General features: G+C 47.7%; 3 protein-coding genes across 3 annotated transcripts; 2 read left to right on the top strand and 1 right to left on the bottom strand.

The window, feature by feature from the left end:
• Positions 1 to 98: 98 nt before the first annotated feature.
• Positions 99 to 1844, top strand: TGME49_315465 (hypothetical protein; the record flags this gene model as incomplete). Its single annotated transcript, XM_018782865.1, has 2 exons — positions 99 to 352; positions 1514 to 1844. The coding sequence occupies 2 exons, from the start codon at positions 99 to 101 to the stop codon at positions 1842 to 1844; spliced, it is 585 nt and encodes a 194-aa protein (XP_018635329.1).
• A 430-nt stretch (positions 1845 to 2274) lies between these two features.
• Positions 2275 to 13179, top strand: TGME49_315460 (hypothetical protein; the record flags this gene model as incomplete). The annotated part of the gene is made up of 12 exons (XM_018782864.1): positions 2275 to 3129; positions 4108 to 4777; positions 5768 to 5896; positions 6900 to 7039; positions 7369 to 7563; positions 8359 to 8553; positions 9862 to 10048; positions 10431 to 10566; positions 10776 to 10884; positions 11684 to 11773; positions 12311 to 12493; positions 13042 to 13179. The coding sequence occupies 12 exons, from the start codon at positions 2275 to 2277 to the stop codon at positions 13177 to 13179; spliced, it is 3027 nt and encodes a 1008-aa protein (XP_018635330.1).
• Positions 13180 to 14322: 1143 nt separating this feature from the next.
• Positions 14323 to 18064, bottom strand: TGME49_315450 (hypothetical protein; the record flags this gene model as incomplete). The annotated part of the gene is made up of 6 exons (XM_002364683.1): positions 14323 to 14744; positions 15004 to 15503; positions 15917 to 15994; positions 16425 to 16594; positions 16922 to 17085; positions 17785 to 18064. 6 exons carry the CDS (start codon positions 18062 to 18064, stop codon positions 14323 to 14325), a joined length of 1614 nt encoding a protein of 537 aa, XP_002364724.1.
• Between the last annotated feature and the right edge of the window lie 1066 nt (positions 18065 to 19130).

Genomic DNA, 19130 nt, shown 5'->3' with positions numbered 1-19130 from the left:
TTGTATCATATATATATATATATTCATGCATTATTGCGTATCTACGAGTATTTGAGGAAACTTGTGTACATATAGAATATGTGTACACATGTGTGCATATGCCGTCATATACACAATTGTGCAGGGATGCAAATCCTTGTCTCGCCCCCCACCTGAGGTGCATTTGCCTCAAGTTCTCAGCTATGCACAAAGACAGCTGCTGCGAGTCAAGACTCCAAGGAATCTCTTTCTTGGAACTAGAGACACAGGTGTTCTCGCTGGAGCAGGTGTACAAAAGTGACTTGATTCCCTCGGTTTCCAGTCAAAGCTACAGGATACACTTTTTTCAGTTTGCGCATCTCCAATTTAGCAGGTAAAATTACTGATGTTTTGAATGGCACTTTTGTTATGGATGGAGCGAAAACTGTGAATTGCATTAAATCAAGTAGACCAATAAAAGATTGTACAGAATTTCCAAATATGTTCCGACACAAACCGGAACAACAGGTGGTGGCGTCCATGCCTCTCACTCCAGCTTGGGGCACTTTTTCGTCACACCCGCGGGAGAAGAAGTGTTTGTTAACACGCAGAGTTCAAGTTTCGAAAAAATCTTTTCTGTATGCAGTCCAGTCAAAAAAAGTGAACTCGTGCCTGCTCTACAGTTTACTTTGCTAGCGCTTGGTCGTTTCTTCAAGCTGGTCATCCGCTGTTTCCCTCTGCAATGCATGCGCTTTCTTTCTCCGCACCGAAGAACAACTGTCGCGACACATCGACAGTAATCCTGAATTACGAGGCAGAATCTTCGGATGATAAACCTGTAACAGGGCATGTCTACGAAACAGTTATGTTCCCGTTTCTGCGAGTCTCCTCAAAGGGGAGAGAAACTCGGATCCTTGTGCTTCTAGACCGTACCCGGACAATCTTCCTGCTCTTATTCCTGTCGACATGATAGATGCTCTGAGCTGTCAGCACCTGGACAGACCAGCTGGCGACGGTGCAGATGCTCGTCTCTCAAATATACGCTGAATAGAACTCGACTTTTAATGCGTTTACCATGACACTCATGCAGAGTACCCTGGAACTGGGGTCAGCTAAGGAAAGGCCTTCAACTGTTTAGATCAACGTTTCACTGTGGATTCGCACGCTTCTCAAAAACACACTGTGAGACAAACAAATCCATGTTTCGCGCTCCAGACATACTAGACGTCCGTACCGTGGACGACGCGCCTCAGCTTGCGTTGGCTACCTTGTTTCTCCTCCTCCCTCTTCACCGAGTTCCTTGTGCTCGGCACTTCGGTCTCACAGTGCACTTCCTCTCTCGTAACCCCACGTTTCTGATATAGAAGTCGCACAAATATGATCAGAACGTTCATCCGACCTCGGTGCCGGCGTAGCTCGACGTGTCCAGCATCTGGCTGCATGCGCGACAACTTCACGTGCATGCACGCGGCGTTTTTCCAAAGTGTAAACGAGGGAAAAGCAATTTAAGTGGATCAATCAGTTACCTCCACCCTTTCTTTCCTTTGTTTTGTAGGTCATTCCTTCATTCGCTTTCGACTGCCTCCCGAGTGACTCAAGCTCTAGCTCATCGAAAGCTTCGCCCCCAATGGGCTCGGATTGAGGGCATGGTTTTTTCCGGGGCTGGAGTGTGCATTGTTTTTTCCTCGGTTTCTCGAGATGCGATGCCGGGGAGTAGCCTGATCCTTTCTGAACGTTCCACCTTTATTGATCCTCACTTAGGAGCGTTTCGCTGTGCTCAGTACAGCAAGCGGGAACGATGGACTTTCTCCATTGAATGGCGGCCTAACACGCTGGAGACAGCGGAAATGGGAACTCCTCGTTGCCTCCCTCCACTAGCCGATTGAAAGCCAGTCTGAGTCTCGCTTTCTAACTCTTATCTTGCTTCGCTCTTTTCTGCCCCCGCATGCTCTCTTTCTGTGTACTTGGGGTCGTTTGGTTCTCCACGGGTGCCGCCTCTTACCTACATGTGGCGGCCCTAGACTCTCTTTTCATTACGAACACTCTCTCTCTCTCACATCTCGCGTTTCTGCAATCTCTCCCGTCTCTGCGAGTTTTTCTCGAAGACCCTCATGTCCCTCCATGATCGCTCTGGCTCCCTGCTGGTTCGCCGCATGCGACCTTCCTTCCCCCCTCTCCTCTGTGAGCGTTTTTCTTTAACGACAGCCACCGCATCGACAAGTACAGGGTATGCCGGGAAAAGACTCCACTGGGTTGTGAGTTCGAAGTTATGCTTACAACGTAGATCTTGGGTCTTCGGAAAACGGTGCAAGGAAAATGAAGCCTTGCGCCGGCGTAGGTCTCCACGTCTCCCCGCAGCCGATTCCGGCGCGGTTCGGATGCAAGCCACGACTTAGGTTGCCTCCTTTGTCTTCGTCTTCTCGTTTCCTCCCCTCGACTCTTCCTCTTTCGTATCAAACCTCCTCTCACTCTTCTTCTACTTCTCTCCCCTCTCCTCTCCCCTCTCCTCTCGCTTCTTCTTCTCTCGCTTCTCTCTCCTCTTCTATGCGAAGTGCCGGATTTAGTTCTCGGTCCTTTCGGTTTGCGTCCGCAGGACTTCCCCGTGTTTGTTGCAGCAAGTCTCAGAGCGCGCTCAATGTCCCCCACTTTGCATTTTCGTCTCCTTCGTCTCTGTCGCTGTTTTCTGGGTCTTCTGTCTTTCCCGTGGCGTACGCTACGCACCTGTCATTTTCCACGGCCGCTGGCACGCCTCCGCGCCGACGCCTTGAGGCTGCGAGAGAAGAGAATGCTCTCGCTGCAAGTGCTTCTGAAGCTTCAACAGATGGCTCTTCCGAGAAGCCTGGAAGCAACTCCTCAGAGGACGAGAATGTCGACACGGAGACGCGGAGGCAAAGTCGCGATGCAGCAGAAGGCGAGATGGAAGATATCCTTGCAGCGGCTTGGCAAAGCGTCACGCAGGGAAGACACTTGAGTGCAGAACAACGAAAACGTTGTGCAGACGCAGTAGCTGTTCGAACGGGTGAAATTTCGCAGCTCTTCGCTGCGGTCTTGGCGGTGCCGGAGGGCAGCAGTCGCGATGCGGATGAGACAGACAGACAGGAAGAAATCGAAGGACGACGGCATTTCAATCAAGGAGAAAAAAAACAGGAAGACGTCCGCCAAGCAATGCAGGTAGGTTCCATTCATGGTCACCTTAGGAGGGAGAACGGCAGAGAGGAAAAGATGGAGGAACAGGTCGAGAAAGCTATCCGTGGAGAGACAGATCTACCTGTTTCAAAAGGCGTGCTTCAATGCTGAGTTGATGGAGACGCGAAACAACGCAACTTCTCAGCGGAGTCATATTTGAGTGTTTTGGGGGGGTGACGGAGAGTCGAAATACAGGAAGGCTTCGTCGCTGTTGCTGGCTGGCTCAAGTCCTCTCCCGATGTGGTTGCCTGATACTTGCCTCTCACGCCTCAAGCGCGTTCCCACTGTCTCCTTCCTCAAGTTTCGCCCCACATTCTCGGCTGACACTCTGGCAGAGAGGCGGCGCCGTGAGGCGTTGGAAGTGACGCTCCATTTGTCCTGAGAGCTCCCGACGATGCGTGACTGCTGCGTTGCGACGCAGTGCATTGTTTTCTTGCCAACGATATCCAGTTTTTTAGAGCTGTTTTCTGATGGAGGAGTCGAGAGGAGCTTCCCCACTGGCATCCTCACTTGTCTGTCGTGCTTTTTTTGTGTTAGCAGAGCATAGTTAAGATTCGTGCTCTGTGGTTCTCCATACACATTCACTGGCTTTCAACTGGTTCTGTTTCGCATCTGCCAACCTCGAAGCCTCCACATTCCCGACACGAACGTTACGGCTGCGTGCGAGATCCTCTGCTTCTTCTCCTCTGGATCTGCGTCCGTGTCTTGTGTCTCTCTTCTTCTGCTTTTCTGCCTTTTTGCTTCTTGGCTTTTGTCTTCTTTGCTCTCTATCTCTTTATCCCCTTCGTCTCTTTCTGTTGACACTTTTCGAAATGGTATGGAGTCTTCTTCCTCCACTGCTTCTCCTTTCTTCTCGTTCTCTGTCTCATTCCTCATCTTTTTCTCTCTTCGTTCGTGTTCTCTGTTATCTTTCGTCTCTTCGTCCTTGGCCCACGTCGCTCGTTTTTCCTGTTTTCCCGCCAGGACTTGGCTTCCTTCTTCTTCCTTTGCTCGGCTCTCAAGCTCACGTCTCTGGAGCTTCGCGAAAGCCTCTTCATCGCGGCGTCTCGCGCTGCTTCGGTTGCCCGTCTCTCTTCGCCTGCGATCCCATCCTCATCCAACTCTTCGACTTCCTCCAGAGGAAGAAGAAAGACCGTCAGTGCCACGGAGTGTCAGGAGGGTGAGGGAACCTGCTCTGATGCCGCCTCTCCGCCCTCGTCACCTTCCACTCCTCCTGTCTCTCCTCCTACTTCTTCTGTCTCTCCTTCATCTTCTCTTCGCCAAGAGGCATTGCCGCCTCCGTGGGCTGTCCAAGCTGAAGAGGCAGCGCTGCTTCTGCGTTGCCTAGGAAGCGAAGGGAGAGGAGGCACACACACTGTTCCGTACGTCTCTTCCCTCATTTCTAGGGCACTAAAGACACCGTCAAAACGGAACTTGGGACGAAATCAAGCGACCACCAAAGCTTCTTCAACATCTTCCTCTTTATCGTTTTCCTCCCCTTCTTCATCTTGTTCGTCGGATTCGTCTGCGTCTTCACCTTCTTCTCAAGGTGCCTCATCTCTTCTCTCGTCGACTTTATCTTCTCCGGTATTGGAACCAACCTGTTTTCTGGGGCTACCTGTGGACCGACCAGAGGCGATGGAGTCCCGACCTGGTGGGCCATTTTCCTTTACGGAAGTTAGAACAGGAATGCTGCAAGCAACCGCATGAGGAGTAACTTGGGATCCAGCTGATAGAAGTCTGTTCAGAATACACTGTAGATGACTTTCTGTAGACGCTGGAACTGATTAATACCGCAGCGCTGCCGGAAGAAATGAGGCTACGTGTGAAATGTTTCCCCATAAACCTCTCCCGTTGTCCGCACAAACCGTGAACGAAAGGTTCGAGGGGAAGATACCGATCAGCGTATCGACGGCGAATACTTCGCCGAGCCAGTTTTTCAATTAAAATTTCAAAAATACGATTCATTTCATTAAAACACTCTGTACAACGTTTGCTCGGAGACTGAATTCGCGTGTTTAAGACGCCCCGGGTTTCGCATCCCACCTTGTGTACAAGCATCCGCTTTCATATCTATCCGTATGTACATACGCCGATACGCATTTGTGTGGTGTGTGTATGCCCTCCCATAGATCTCTACATACATGTATATGCACAATTGTGCCTGGTGTTCTCTCTTTGATGCATGTGTACTTATTCAGAGAAAGGCGTAGCTGTATTCGTATCGCTATATATATACATATATATATATATATATACATATATATATATATACATATATACATATATATATATATGTGTTTATGTGTGAGTACCTGCTCATGCACATTCATATTTTATCACGCATGCAATGCATGTGCGTCGAGTCTCCATAAAAAGAAAGAGCATGCAGACCGATATTTTGGGAAAAGCTGCTGGAGGCGTTTTCTCTTTCCCTCAGAACACTTCGTCGAGCCTCGAATGAGGAATGCTTAAGAAGAATTTCTATGGTGGAGTGCACAGTTCTAACAGCTCTCTTCTAGCGTTTTTTCTTTGTTGGAAGAAACATGTCCGAAGACTCCGGAGATATTTCCAGGATGGCATTCACCCTAACCGCTTTATTGCGCTAACTTTTCTGCCGCTTCTGTCGGAGTTTCCTCTTCAGAAGTGAACGAAAAGCAGATTATTGAAACTCTGGTAGAAGCACTACTTGGGTGGACACGCGCCTCCATGGTGACAGCTGCTGGGTTGACGAATGCCTTGCAGGGCTACGCGTGGAATGCTGCAAGACGAGGTGAATACTTCTAGATTTTCTGAAATCGTCGAATAGATGCTTCGCAGAAACTTTTGACGCGACGCTGGTGTTAGGTCCTGCTTTCGGACCCAACATCGCTCGTTTCGGGGGCAGAGCTCAGTCACTGGTTGTGATCTTGAAGATCTTTGTTCACTGGATGAAGGTTCTGTTCTGGTGCATCCTGTTCTCGAGAGCATTCAGTAGATCTGTGATATGTACTTCAGAAACAAGTTGACATGGATCCAAGTGCTTGCTCCTGCTCTGGATAGAAACTCGAGTTTCTTTTTTTACACACACAATCTGCAGTTTATCGGTGTGCTGTAAATCTTTATTCGTCAAGTGCCGGGTTCTGTGTTGCCGTGGCGTCTGACTCCACGGAATAACAGGCGTCACTCTACCGTTACGTAGATTGGCATAATAGCAGTGACCTCTCCAGCGTTTACAAATGCTTTAGAAACACCTGCGTATGCATGACTACTGCTTGAGGCAGAGGCATAGAGGTGGAACAGTTGCAGTCCGTGTCATGCACGTATATGTCCGGCTGTTTCGATCGCCGAGAAACTCTGGTGGCGACCGTGGCTGCCGTTCTTTTGCCGAAGGAATCTCGTTCTCACAACCGTGTGAGAAGAGGTCGTCCAAGGTTTACGCTCGGATCTGTGGCAGTGGGGAGCTCCTGGCAGGAACAGCAAGTGACTCAATCGAAATCCTTGACCCATTATTTTTTCAAGTGCCCACAAAACTGTGCGTTGACATAGGGAACCGAGCGTCAAGTTAGATGCAGAGATGAACATATAACGTGTCTGTGAAGGACTCACATGCAAGAGGGAGCTTCTCCTGCGTTGCCTTATTCGATTCGAAAGTATGCTTCAACACTTCTCCATGTGCATCTTGACAGAGCTGTCTGGTCAGGTCTCTGTGTTGGTTGCACACTCTCAACGACAGTTTGTGTCTGGACACAGAAAGACGAACCTTTTCTTCTCTCTGCCTGGTGCTTTTTTCACAGGTTGTTGCCCCGTAGATCCTCGAAAGGTTGGCGTTTTTCTGCGGCCCCTAGAGCGAGGTGGAGCACATCTTTTCTCTCCTCAGCAGCTCGCGGAAATCCTGGAAGCCTTGCTGCTTCTCAACTGCCGGGCGTTTCCTAGAGTCAGTTACCTTTTCTCGCCTCGGTGCCCAACTCGAGGCCCGTTTACAGGGTCCTGTCTCAGGTTGTTGTTCTCCCCACTTGGCTGCATGCATAGAGACTTCTCCAGGGCTGCCTGCGAGCAAAGCCGTGACGCCAGCCTCACAGCTGTTCACATGTGTACCGACCTCAGCGACACGAAGGCGAACGCGTCGGAGTTCCAACCGCAGACGTCTCTCCACTAGAGAGTGCGCAAGCGTGTGGCGAGAAGTGGATCATTCCTTCTTCTCCGAAGGCTTCCTCGAACGCCGTGCTTCCTTCCTCTTTGGGTCTGTGTCCGCGTGTGTCTCAGATCCGAGAGGTTGTCGAGGTGATCACGGCGGAGCTGCTGCGGACAAATCAAAGCTCAGCGTCTGTGCCGCCTCTGAGGAGCAACTCCGCAGGTTTCGGGACGGGCGACTCGGCTCTTCTGTCTTCATGCTCTCTCTCCCCTCAGCAGCTCACTCTCTGGCTTGTCGTGCTCACAAAGTATCGCGTTGAAAACGATGTGAGGGTGAAGCGCTTGAGGGAAACTGGAGTCAACAGAGAGGTCTCGACGAACAAAAGGTTTAGATCTTGAACGTCTGTTCTTCCCCGATCCAGATTCTCTTTACTTAGCGGCGCATCGCTGAGATAATAGTCAGTTCAGAAAAGTAGAAGGAGAACCAGGTGCACACCGTATCTTCGCCGCACAACGCTGTGCAGTGAGGTGCTGCGTACTTTTTTCTCAGCATTTGGTGCGGGAACCTGCGTGCGGCCAAGGGGCCAAGCCTTTTGTGTTTTATTCTGTTTCGCTTCTCCTAGATCTTTTCTTCGCTGTGTTTTAAATACGTCTAGTGAGCGAAGTAGCAGCAGGAGAGAATTTAGGATGTTGCAACCTACAGCAGCCATCTGTGCCTTGTTTTCATCTTTTTTTACGTGCATCTATTCCCACTGGTGTCTGCCAACGTGTTCTAGTGTCTTCGCAGATACTTGGGAGACAGGGCACGCCGTCCCTGTCCTTACCGACTCGGTGCTGTACCCTAAGCCTCTCTTTTGTTTTTCGGCGCACCCTCCATATTTTTGCAAGCATGTGGAGATATCTATACATACAAAAGATATCCTTTAAAAATTACAAATTTGCACCAAGGCATGTATATCTAAATTCAGATCCGTGTAAATCTGGATATATATGCATGTAAAAACATATACGCATGCAAATATATATATATATATATATATATATATAAAGTTCTATAGACATATGCATCTCTTTCCTACGCATTTGGAGTCTGCTTTCTCCCCTTGTCTTTGCTTTTCTTAGGAGGCGTTCGAAATCGTGGCGGAGATTCTTCAGCAGCCCGACGTGGTTCGGCGTCACCTGTCTCCTTCGCTGATGGCAGGGCTTGCGTACTCTTTCGGAAATTTTCTTGGGGGACGGCAGCAAGTTTCTCTCGAGACGCTGGGAACTGGGGCGAGACAAAAACTGCATCTTTTTTCCTTGGGGGATCTAAGTCAGGTAAAGGAACTTACTTTAGCCAGGCAGGTAGCATGTAACATATGTGACCGCGTGTCAGCTGAGACATGTTGGTGGACACATTAGCCACTGTACGGTGTGAGCGCGAGTGAAACATAGGAGTACGAAAGATACCGTTGGAGCATCCATTCAGAGTTCCCCTCTTGCTGATTACCGTAATCTACTCTTGTTTCGACTTTTTATTGGATGGTATATTGCAGCACATCTAGTAGGGTTGTGAACTACGTTGTTTCTTGCAGTCGTAGGTTACATTGCAGGCATTTCACCTGCTGCCCCTCCGACGTTAGTGCTTTGGTTGTAGCAACGAAATAAACTGGTTCTGTAGCAAAAACAGGTGCTCCTTTATCTAAAACCAGTTCTGTTACTTCTTGCTACTTAATTTGTAGCTTAGTTTTGCCAGGCTTTTGGGTGGAAGTAACTTGGTGCTTATTACTTGCAGAGCCAGAGGTAAAGGAATTGAAAGAAGTTTACATAAAGCCTAGACGATTTCCCGAGCAATTTCTTCAGTCCGTTTTTTCCGTATCCAACATATGCTGGAGGCCTACTTACATTTAGAGGGTGGTAACGACCCTACAGGCACGGTTTACAGTTGTAGGTGATAGGTATGTCAACCTTTTAGACTCGCGCTTGAACCCTTTGGTCGCCTTTGCGCCGTCCGGACAATCGAATATATTCAGCCCTTGAATAAGGCGGGCAAGAAGGGTGAAAACAGAGGACGTTTGATTGAAATACAAACGTGGAAACAAATATAGGCAGCTAGTGTATCTTGACACAAGCACTTCCTTACGCCTGAAAGGCTTCTGAAGCCCACATTTCCACTTTTCCATTGTCGTTGAACACCTATCGTTGACCTAGGTTAATTGCTTCAACGGTTGTCGGCCACGAGCAACTGCGTAGGAAGCTTGCGAAGGAACTTAAGACAGCCAGAGGTAGCGATACCATGTGTGCACTGAGGTTCCGCCTACCGTTGCCAGACGCTGTATAGACAGATTGTTTTCGAGCTCTCGCTCGTGGTGAATCAAGCTGGAAATGGAGAAAAGGAGGGGAAGAAAAACTGAGATACAACAGAAGCTGCGCGCACGCAGATACCCACGCCAAGATAGATGGATGAGGCAATCGCAGGAATATACATGGATGGGCGAAGGCAAGGATATTAGAAAATATTGTACAAATAAAGATATCAGAGGTGTACAGCCCGTTGACTCTGTTGCTCACTCAGACCTAGAAGTCGGTCAAGAGTCGGGTCGAAAATGTGGGTTTTCTGTGACCTTCGTTTTGCATGTTATGCAGCTCCTTGTGTCCTTGACGAAGGCCGGCATCGTCGACCGAGTTCTTTTCGCCCGTAGCGCCGTGCTTGTCAGACGATCGCTGGCATTGCAGCCTTCTTCTCCTTCTCTTTCGTCTCCCCCGTCTTCTTGTGACTCTGTTGGATCGTCTGCGTCTTCGCCTTTGCTTTTTGGCTGCGCCGATGCATCGCGTAAGCTCGCTTCGCCGAGAGGACTGTGGGGGAGCAAATTTTCGCCACTGAAATTTCCTTTCCTTAAATGCGTGCTGTGAAGATGTTTGCCTTCACTTGATCAAGCGACCATAATTCTTTTCCGGATGGCTCTGAAACTCTAAACAGGCGTGCTCGGTGTGGGTTTGAGGGTCTCTTCTGCGAGTTACTTGAGAAGAACTTTTCTGTCTGTCTTCATATCATGTTCATCCGGGTAATGCGTTTTCGGAACTCACTGACGTGCAGTGACCAATCATCAGAGGGTTTCTCGAGGAACGCCTACATTGATTTAAGCCTCTCTATTCTCGTTTTCCCCAGTGCAAATCTGCATTTTTTTCGTGTTGTGTCTGCTTTTGTCTGTTAGCCGAGCAGGTGGTGAATCTGTGCGTCACATTCGCCAGACAGAAACAGGGCGACGAGAGACTCTTCGAAAGTTTAGCAGCTCTCCTGCTTGCACCTCCGCCCTCGTGGCTTATTTCTATCTTTGTGAAAGAAACGCCGTAAGCGACATAACATGTTTTCTTTTTCCGAATTTTTGAAGTCAAAAGCTCTATTTTTGACACGAAGGTCTCTAAGAACCTTTACCTACAGTGCGTTCTTTGCATGTGTGTCTTATCAGTATGAGTTTTTGAGGAAAGCCAGTGCAGCTCGACGTCCATCTCTTTTGCTCCTGCTCCACTGCCTGTTTTTCTTCCTCTCTTTTTTGCAGGCGTGGCACTCTCCCGGAGACGAGGCTCGAGTGTCTCACCGCCGAAGACCTGATTTCTGTCGTCGTTGCGTTCGCCCAGATTCGCAAGCTACAAAGGCCTCTCTTTGAGGTACAAAGTTGAGCTTTCTCGTTCAAACGACTTTTCTCGGAACTCGCACCACTCGTTGCTCTTCTCTCTTGACGGTCCCTTCTTCGGTGTGATTCTTCGGCTCCAGGTGTTCTGGAGCCAGCCTCAGAAGCAGATACGAATGGTTTGCTTACCTATTCATGTCCCTATATATACATATATATATATATATATATGTGTGTCTGTATATATGTGGATATTCGAGACGATGCAGGCAATCTTTGTTATTCAGGTGGCACACACGAAACATTTATATTTTGCGATGGAATTTGATAGACGCGGAAAGACATTGGTTTTTCGAGGAGAAATCTGTGACTTGTTATGTGGTGACTTGGGGTCTTCAAAAAGGAACTGTTTTTCGTCAACTGCCTCGTTCGCCGAACGTGTGTTTTTTATGAGAAACCTGGCCACGCAGACTCCGTTTGCAGTGCTGTTTGCATGTGTCCCAGACTCCAACGCGTGCAACAGAGTTATGTTCATGCGTGTCAGAGAACTTCGATATACTCTAGATATGAAAGGTCTTAAAGTTTGAAGTCACCAAGTTTTACAACTTTACAAACTAGATTAATACTTGAAAATTAGTATAGGAAAAATCGAGTTGTTCAAGCTCTGCTTTAGAAGTAACAAATTCAAATTGTTTTGTCCCTGCATGTTCGCCGCTAGTAACAGGAACTTGCTAATTTTTTTCTTTTCCTGTGAGAACTAAGATGATTTAGTCCTTCAAGAAAAACATCCAAAATTCAACAAATAGTGAAAAATCTCCCGGTGTGAGTGTACGCAGGCAGTTGACAGTCTGTTGGTTTCTCGAATGCAAGACCAAGGGTCTCTCTCTCCGTCGTTGACGCTGAGGATTCTTCAAGCTCATGCCAAGGTGAGAGAACGTGAGTTTGTTCTCAGTGCAGTGCCAGGCCACCCCTCTTAAACAAAGCCAGAGATACACTGGGGAATTCGCATTCATCTACAGCTGCGGTAATTGTTGAGTTTTTAAGTAGCGGCTGGTGGTGTTCAGCAATCATAAAGAACTTGGTTGTCTGTGTCTCGTAACTGGAATCATATCCAGTATCTTAGGTCTGCTTTTCTATACAAATCACATGGATTCTGGTATTCTGTGGTCATCCAAACGGCGAGAATGGAGGTTTCAAAGAAATAGGATGTTTAGTCGGGACAGTAATGTCTCCTTTTAGCATGCACATGCATACAGGCGAACTCCCACGAAGCAAGAGGTATGTAGACATTCAGGCACCACGAGAGTGCGTGACGCATGCGAAGAAGCGGCTGTAGATAAAACGCCATTTGTATGTGTTCGAATTCCGTTGACTTTTTTTTGTTCGAATTGCCGAAAAAAATCAGCTTCTGAGGTTGTCTGTGCCTCGTCACATTTCTTTTTTTGTCTGTGTTCCTTTCACAGCTCGGCTACCGATCAATAGAGCTACATCACTGTTTACTTCTGTCGCTAGCTATGAGGATTTCTGTGCTACCGACGCGACTCTCTGTCGCCGAGTTGCTTCAGCTCGTCGAGGCAACAGAGTCTCTGGGACTCGCACTTCCTCCGCGTCTCAGCGACTTTGTTAACAAAGAACTTCCTCCAGAGGTAATCGATGGGCCTGCTAGATTCGCATGCAGAAGTACACACAGAAGTCTATGAGCATCAGCGAAACAGCAGGTTTCGCAACACGACACTTTACACTCCAGGGATCATTTCCATAGACAAAGTATCTGCTTACAATGTGTAGTCCGGTGTGCCTTGGATTTCAGTAGCCTACAACAGTAAAATTATTCTAAGAATCGCGGTCAATCTGGGTCTGCACACGTATAGGAGCAGATTTCCTTCACGGGGATAAAAACTGCTATGAACATACAGTTAGAAGGAACCAGTGAAGTGAAAAGTCAATGATCGCATACACATATGCCTATATATATATATATATATAGTAATATATATCTCTAGCTCTCCATACACCTAATATATATATATATATATATATATATATATGTATACGTACCGACTTGCAAGGGGTGCAATTTCTGAGTAGAACCAATTGGTTGTTCTTCGTTTTATATGGGGAGAACCTAAACCAAGTGGGTCTACAAAGAAACCACCGACACGAGTTTGATGAGGTTTCTGTGTGTCGTATGCAGCTTCGGAAGAAAAGCACAACCGCTGATGAGGATTCCGATGAAGAGGATGCTGCAAACATGTGGCGAGGGATGCGCGTAAATAGCAGTGGAAAGAAAAGGAAGAGACAGAAGGCACGAAAGAGAAAATGGACGTGGTAATATCCACCTTCGATATGTGACACGTTGGCTTTCTGTGCATGTAGGTACGGTCCATGTCTTTGGGACGACGGTGTAACTGGTTTACACTATTGTACGTATACGTGTATATATATATGTATATATATATATATATATATATTTGTTTGTCTACATGTATATATATATATATATATGTATTTATGTGAATATGCATGTGTGCGCACATGCGTATACGTATGCACATTTGTAAATGCTTGCGAGGTGTATTCTTCGTTGCGAATAAACTCGTTGCGCGTACGCCCCGCGTCTCAGTAGTCCAGGTTGTCTACCATTTTCGGATACAACTGTCGACATGCATCTCGAAGACTGTCGAGAGCCGTATGCTCGCTGAGAGGCCAATTCGTCTCCTTACATGTCGACCAAAAACGGAAGCAAAACATAAAAACTTACAAACGCTTCGGTTTCACACACGCACACACACATGTACATACAATATATATATATATATATATATGTAGATATATATAGATATAGATGTAGATCTAGATATAAATAGATAAATAGACATAAACTTGTGGAGAGACAGTGGCGTACATGCAAGCATGCATATTCCTTTGTATTCAGTTCACTTGCGTCCGCATACGTAGACCCATCTAAATGGAGATGGAGAACCACATTTGTATCAATCGGCGCGTAAAGCGATTCTGCATAGCCGTTGTGGAGGTATACTTGCAGGCAGACTCACATAAGCAAATCTATATCGTTATCAATGATGATGTTGAGTCATAGTATGAGGGTAAGCGTTATGATTTGGTTGGATTGAGAGGACATTGGCAAGAAACACAATCTACTTCCTGCGAAAAGTCGTGAACTATCACTGCCTTAGAGTGTGTGTGGAGCGCAAATACTCAGATACGCACTTGAGTGATGGAAAAACTGGTGAAAACCTGATTTCTTCTTGGGGGCGAAGGTCCTCCCCCGGGTTTTCTCTGAAAAAGGTTCAAAGGAAATCAACGTGAAGTTTCGCAGCATTTGTGTTTGGTGCCGTGGCAGTTTGCATGCTGTAAAGTGCTCAACAAGCCTTTCGTAGAATAGCTTTCATGCCGACTGTCAACAAGAGTTTCCTAGAACTGTTTTTTCATCTCGATTATCAGCAAGTGTTTTCTAGAATTGTTTTGTTTTCATTTCGATTGTCATTCCTGCTTTCGTTAGTCTGTCTCGAAGGATGACACCGACCCCAGAGGCAGGTGTACAGACACCGCATAGGTTGGTGCACGCATGAAGCTGAAGGGCTAAAGCGAGCCCCGTTTCCACGAGCATCTTCCCGGTTTGCTTGTATCCTGGGTCTCCAAACGAGGAACCAATTGTGACGGTTATGACGGTTTCTTTGTGTTGATGGTGCGGGCGGTTGTAGCGCCGCCTCTCAATGCCTTCTTCATCGTCATCTTCCATCTCCGTGATCTCTTCTTCCTCCAAGTCTTCCCCACCGCTTTCAGGCGAAGGCAGCAAAGCCACTGGGCGCACGCGGCCAATTGCTTTTATTTCGAAATGGCCGTTGTCAAGAAACTGGCGCGGCGGACCTTCACCTGCGAAACAGAAAGAAGAAAACAGGCAGTAGATCTCTAGTGTACCTATTTTTGTGGCTGTATATACGTACATGGGCGAGTTAGTGCTCTCAGTGAATGGTAACTACTGTAGAATTCGCAAGAGCATGCACATGTACTGTCAAGTCCCTATAGATATATGCTAATGTTTGCATCCATGTGCATTGGCACATTTGTGCGCTCTTGTGAGGGTGGTTTTCTCTGCTATTTCACTTTTGCTGGCCTGAATTTTTATTCTTACCCGGCTTCGGAAAAAACCTGAGAGCTGTTAAGGCGGCTCGCGTGAAGGAAAAAGTTGCAAGGAACATGAGAATAAATGTGACGAGGGAGACGACCGAAGCCGATATGATATCGTAGCTCAGAGCCACGCACTCAGAGTAGTGGAGGAAAGAAGGGTACGGCCAACACACAGAACATTCGAGCTGACTGTCTGTCTCGTCTATCGACGCGGGAGAATTCGCAAGAGACATTGCGTCCGTCTTGCTCTTTCCTAGATCTGAAGAGGACGCGCGTTCGTGCTTCTGCTCGTGCTCAGCTTCCTGGTCTGGGGAAGAAAAACTGTCCGAGGCCTTGTTTTTTTCCTCTGCGACTGTGGAGGACAATCGGCCAGACGACGAAGAAGGTGGAAACACAGAAGGCAACGAAGTCTGTTCAGATTTACCGAAGCTTTGTGATGACGGAAATCCACACGCAGCAAGGCTGGGGTCCTGCGGATAGATGCCTTGCAGCACGGTCGAGAAGCTGAAGAATCACCGGAAGGGAAAAGAAACGAGAAGACGAAATACAAGCAGGCAGGCAACTTGCTGTCCAGGAAGAATTTGCACTTCAGTGTTTTTCCTTTTTCGCCGAAAATCTCCCATCGTCACTCAAACATTCATGGAAGATCTGACACTAAACCTCCTCCACGAATGGGCTGGCGTGTCATTCTTCTCGTCACAAACTTTGAAGTGTGGTTTTCTCTGTTTCTTTAAGAGGATCGGGATCACGTGTCGGCGGCCACACATGTTGAACTGTGGTGCCACTCATCACGTTTTTTGTAATAGTGGACTTGAAAAAGGAGACGCTACTCGCTTTTATGAGTATTGCATTGATGTAATTACCCTACTAGCACTCAGATACAGACAAAAAATCAGCGCTCTCAGGCAGAGTCTTACCGCACGACATTTTCGTTTATGGGAGCCATGACATTGTAGGCGCAGTACCCGAAGTCCTCGTCGTATTTGGCGAGGAAGCTTGCAAGAAGGAAAATCGCAGAGAAAACTAGAATCAGATGCATGCAACTGTGGTGGACACACAGGTGACCCGGAAAATGTGGAGGTGTACAAAGTAAAGGAGATATGTACGGACACAGACAAAACAATCGTGAACAAAGTGGCAAGCAGAGAGCCCAAAAGAAAAGCCATCTTTAGACAGTAAGGCCAGGTGTGCTACTGTGATACACTACAGTCATACAGACATCAGCAGAAATGTCATGAGACAAAGTTAGACACACCGCGCAGAGTCAACAAACCACAATTTAGCGTCACTTGCAAGAACACGAATATATGCGCGCACATTGAAAAGCACACTTTCCTGTGTGCCAGCACATTGAGGTACACACATTGCCGTGAGAAGACATGTGTACATGTACACAAGTGTCTCTTTCAGTGCATCGAAACTCACATTTGCGGTTGTGTAAAGGCAGCAAAGTCGACGTGACTGGGTGGGGATGCCGCCGCATATTTTACCAAGAAAAACGGATCAAACACTGCACCTTCCTCAAACAGTTGTCCTAGTCCCACCACCGCGCTTCCAGAAAAGCCTCCAAAGCAATCTGTGACAGCAGTCTTGATCTATGAAAAGCCGAGAAAGACAACAACGCAACGTTTGTCCTGCACATCCGACAACTGACGATTTTGTATCGTCACTACCGAATTCTCTCCTACCTCCCATCCATTCGTCGAAAACCTTTCGTCTGCTACTGATAAAGACAAAGGAACATCTGCCTAGTCTTCTGTGTATCCCATACCATATAATAATATATAGTAGACATGCATGCCTCATATATGAAAACATTTGCGGAGAAGCGTTCGTTTTTGTAGGTAGAATGGATACATCTGGAACGCGACTGTGTGTGTATCGACGAGCAGAGGTGCAGCCATCCACGAATCGTTTCACACCTCATGACAAGGCATTTTTCGACGACGCAGGGCCTCTCGCTGAATGAGAGCCACCGCCAAGTCACTCGGGAGTGAATCGATTCCGCAAAAAGAGACGAGTTTTACTCCGCGAGCAGCTGCTTCTTGTCCATATTTGTAGGAAATATCAGCGACGAAGGAGAGCTCTGAAGCGGAAAGCACCCAAGCATGCAGTGGAAGACGAAGCAGGCAAATCCACGCTTCCGGTTCGGAGTCTCAAGAACGCTCCTGAGAACCTATTGAGTTTCAGAAGATGACAAACGGGGAAATCAGCGTCCACGAAACAAGCCATGTTGTGTAGCAAGTGACTCTGTTTATCTCTCGGACAGCCTCGAGCGGCAGAGGCGAGCTATTCGGTTTTCGATTAGAGAAGAAGCGGAGGCTATCGCTTCTGGTTATGTTTCAGTTTTCAGTTGCACGTTGGCCCAAAGATCCTTGTTGCCCTGGCACCTGTTTAGCAGCTGAATGAACCTTTTTACGCCTGGAATGTTTCGATATTAGTCGAGTCTTTTGTTCCTTGCCTGCAGTAATATCGCAGTAGTGTGTTTTGGCGGCGACACACGCTTTCACAAGAGACTCTCCACACAGTCTGTATGGGCCACAGGCGCTTAGAATAACTCGAGTTCGACTACAGAGATCTTCCATCTCTTTTTCGTTTAAACTGTCGGCAACCAGGAGCTCGATATGCATGCAGTTTTCCCCGAGTCGATCTGCAAGATTTCTCCGCAGTTTTCGGAGGCGAAGCAGAGAACGGCCGGCAAATGCAAAGCGGATTGGTTTTCCAATGTTGTCATGACCTGAGAGGGGGGAGACCGCTGAAGGCGAAAGGAGACAGATTCCTTCACCTTCTGAGTCGTTCCTCTGGCTTTTGTTTTCCTCTTCGTGATTTTCCTTCACGTATTCTGTCGGTTCCTGTTCCGGAGCTTGTCCGTCGTCTTTCGGTTTTCCGTTTCTGTCTGCCCCTGCTTTTCCTCCGTCCTCAAAGCGCTCTTGACGGTTTTCGCCGTCGTGTGTTTGCGTTGATCCCACTTCTTCTGAATGCTTCTCTCTCTCCATTTGTCTCGATTTCGCGCTCCTGTTCGACGGAGGTTCCTCGTCCTTTCCTGTCCGATTGTCGGTGCTCATCTCTACCAGCTGCCCCCCCCCTACCTTCCTCCCTTTTCTATCTTCTCTGGTGCCGTCCAGCTCTGCCTCCGATATTGTTCGTGCACCGGTATCTACCCCTTGCTTCCGCCCGCTCTCTGGCTCAAACGATGACAACTTTGGTTTATGCTCTCCAGGTGTTACTACAAGGGGGCGTATCTGGGAGGCGATAGGAGGTCGATGGGGTCCGGAAAGCCCGTCCAGCTGTTTTTGCCTCTTTGTTGCAGATGATTCTTTTTCGGCCACAGCAAAGGGGGGAATAGAATTTCCGCATGTGAAGTAGCGTCTGGCCAGGTATTCCGCAGCAAACCTGGACACAAAGCCGGCCACGCAGGAAGGCATTGCACCGAAAAATGACCTTTTCTCTCAAGGTCCGAATATGTGAAGAAGCTGGTGATAGCCATAACAAGTATTCCTTCCCGGGTTGATGGCAGTGTGCACTGCAGAGACTAGAGTAGAAGCGAGAAGGAAAGTTGTTTCGTAGATTCTGGACGTTGCGGAAACGAAAGCAGTACACAAGCACGCAATTTCATATAAATGTTTGATTACACAGACGATTGCCCACGTGCACCTCTACACACATATATAAACATGTAGACAGTCTGCCGATATAGACGAGATGGGTTGCAACTCGAAAGAATACAGATTTCCATGCAGTGTAGAGTGAGTCGAAAAAACGCTATCGCTATACAGGCTCAACTGGTTTCTCATCAAAGTCCAAGCAGTATCGAGACCAACAAGGCGTCAGCCACAGAAATCTTGTCGTTTCCTAGCTTTGCTGCTTCTTTACCTCTTGTGTCATTATCTTTCGTCTGTTCAGTTAGATGAGTCTACGGATCCCTGTCTCTGCTACCTCTCATGCGCCGCTTCTAAACTGCAGATTTTCTTACCGGCCAGCGAAACCCGTCGCTCCCCACAAAATGACATGGAATTCGCGGTCTGCATCAAAAAATGGTAGAGTATTGTTTTGGAGGTTACTGGAGCCAGATAACGTTCCATCCGACGGCGCCATGTTTGTATGTTGTGTCCCTTTGGTGGCTCAGAGTGG

Source organism: Toxoplasma gondii, chromosome XI (genome assembly GCF_000006565.2).
Source record: "Toxoplasma gondii ME49 chromosome XI, whole genome shotgun sequence".
NCBI lineage: Eukaryota > Apicomplexa > Conoidasida > Eucoccidiorida > Sarcocystidae > Toxoplasma > Toxoplasma gondii.
Note: the sequence above shows the minus strand (reverse complement) of the source record. Positions and strands in the feature narration are given on the sequence as shown.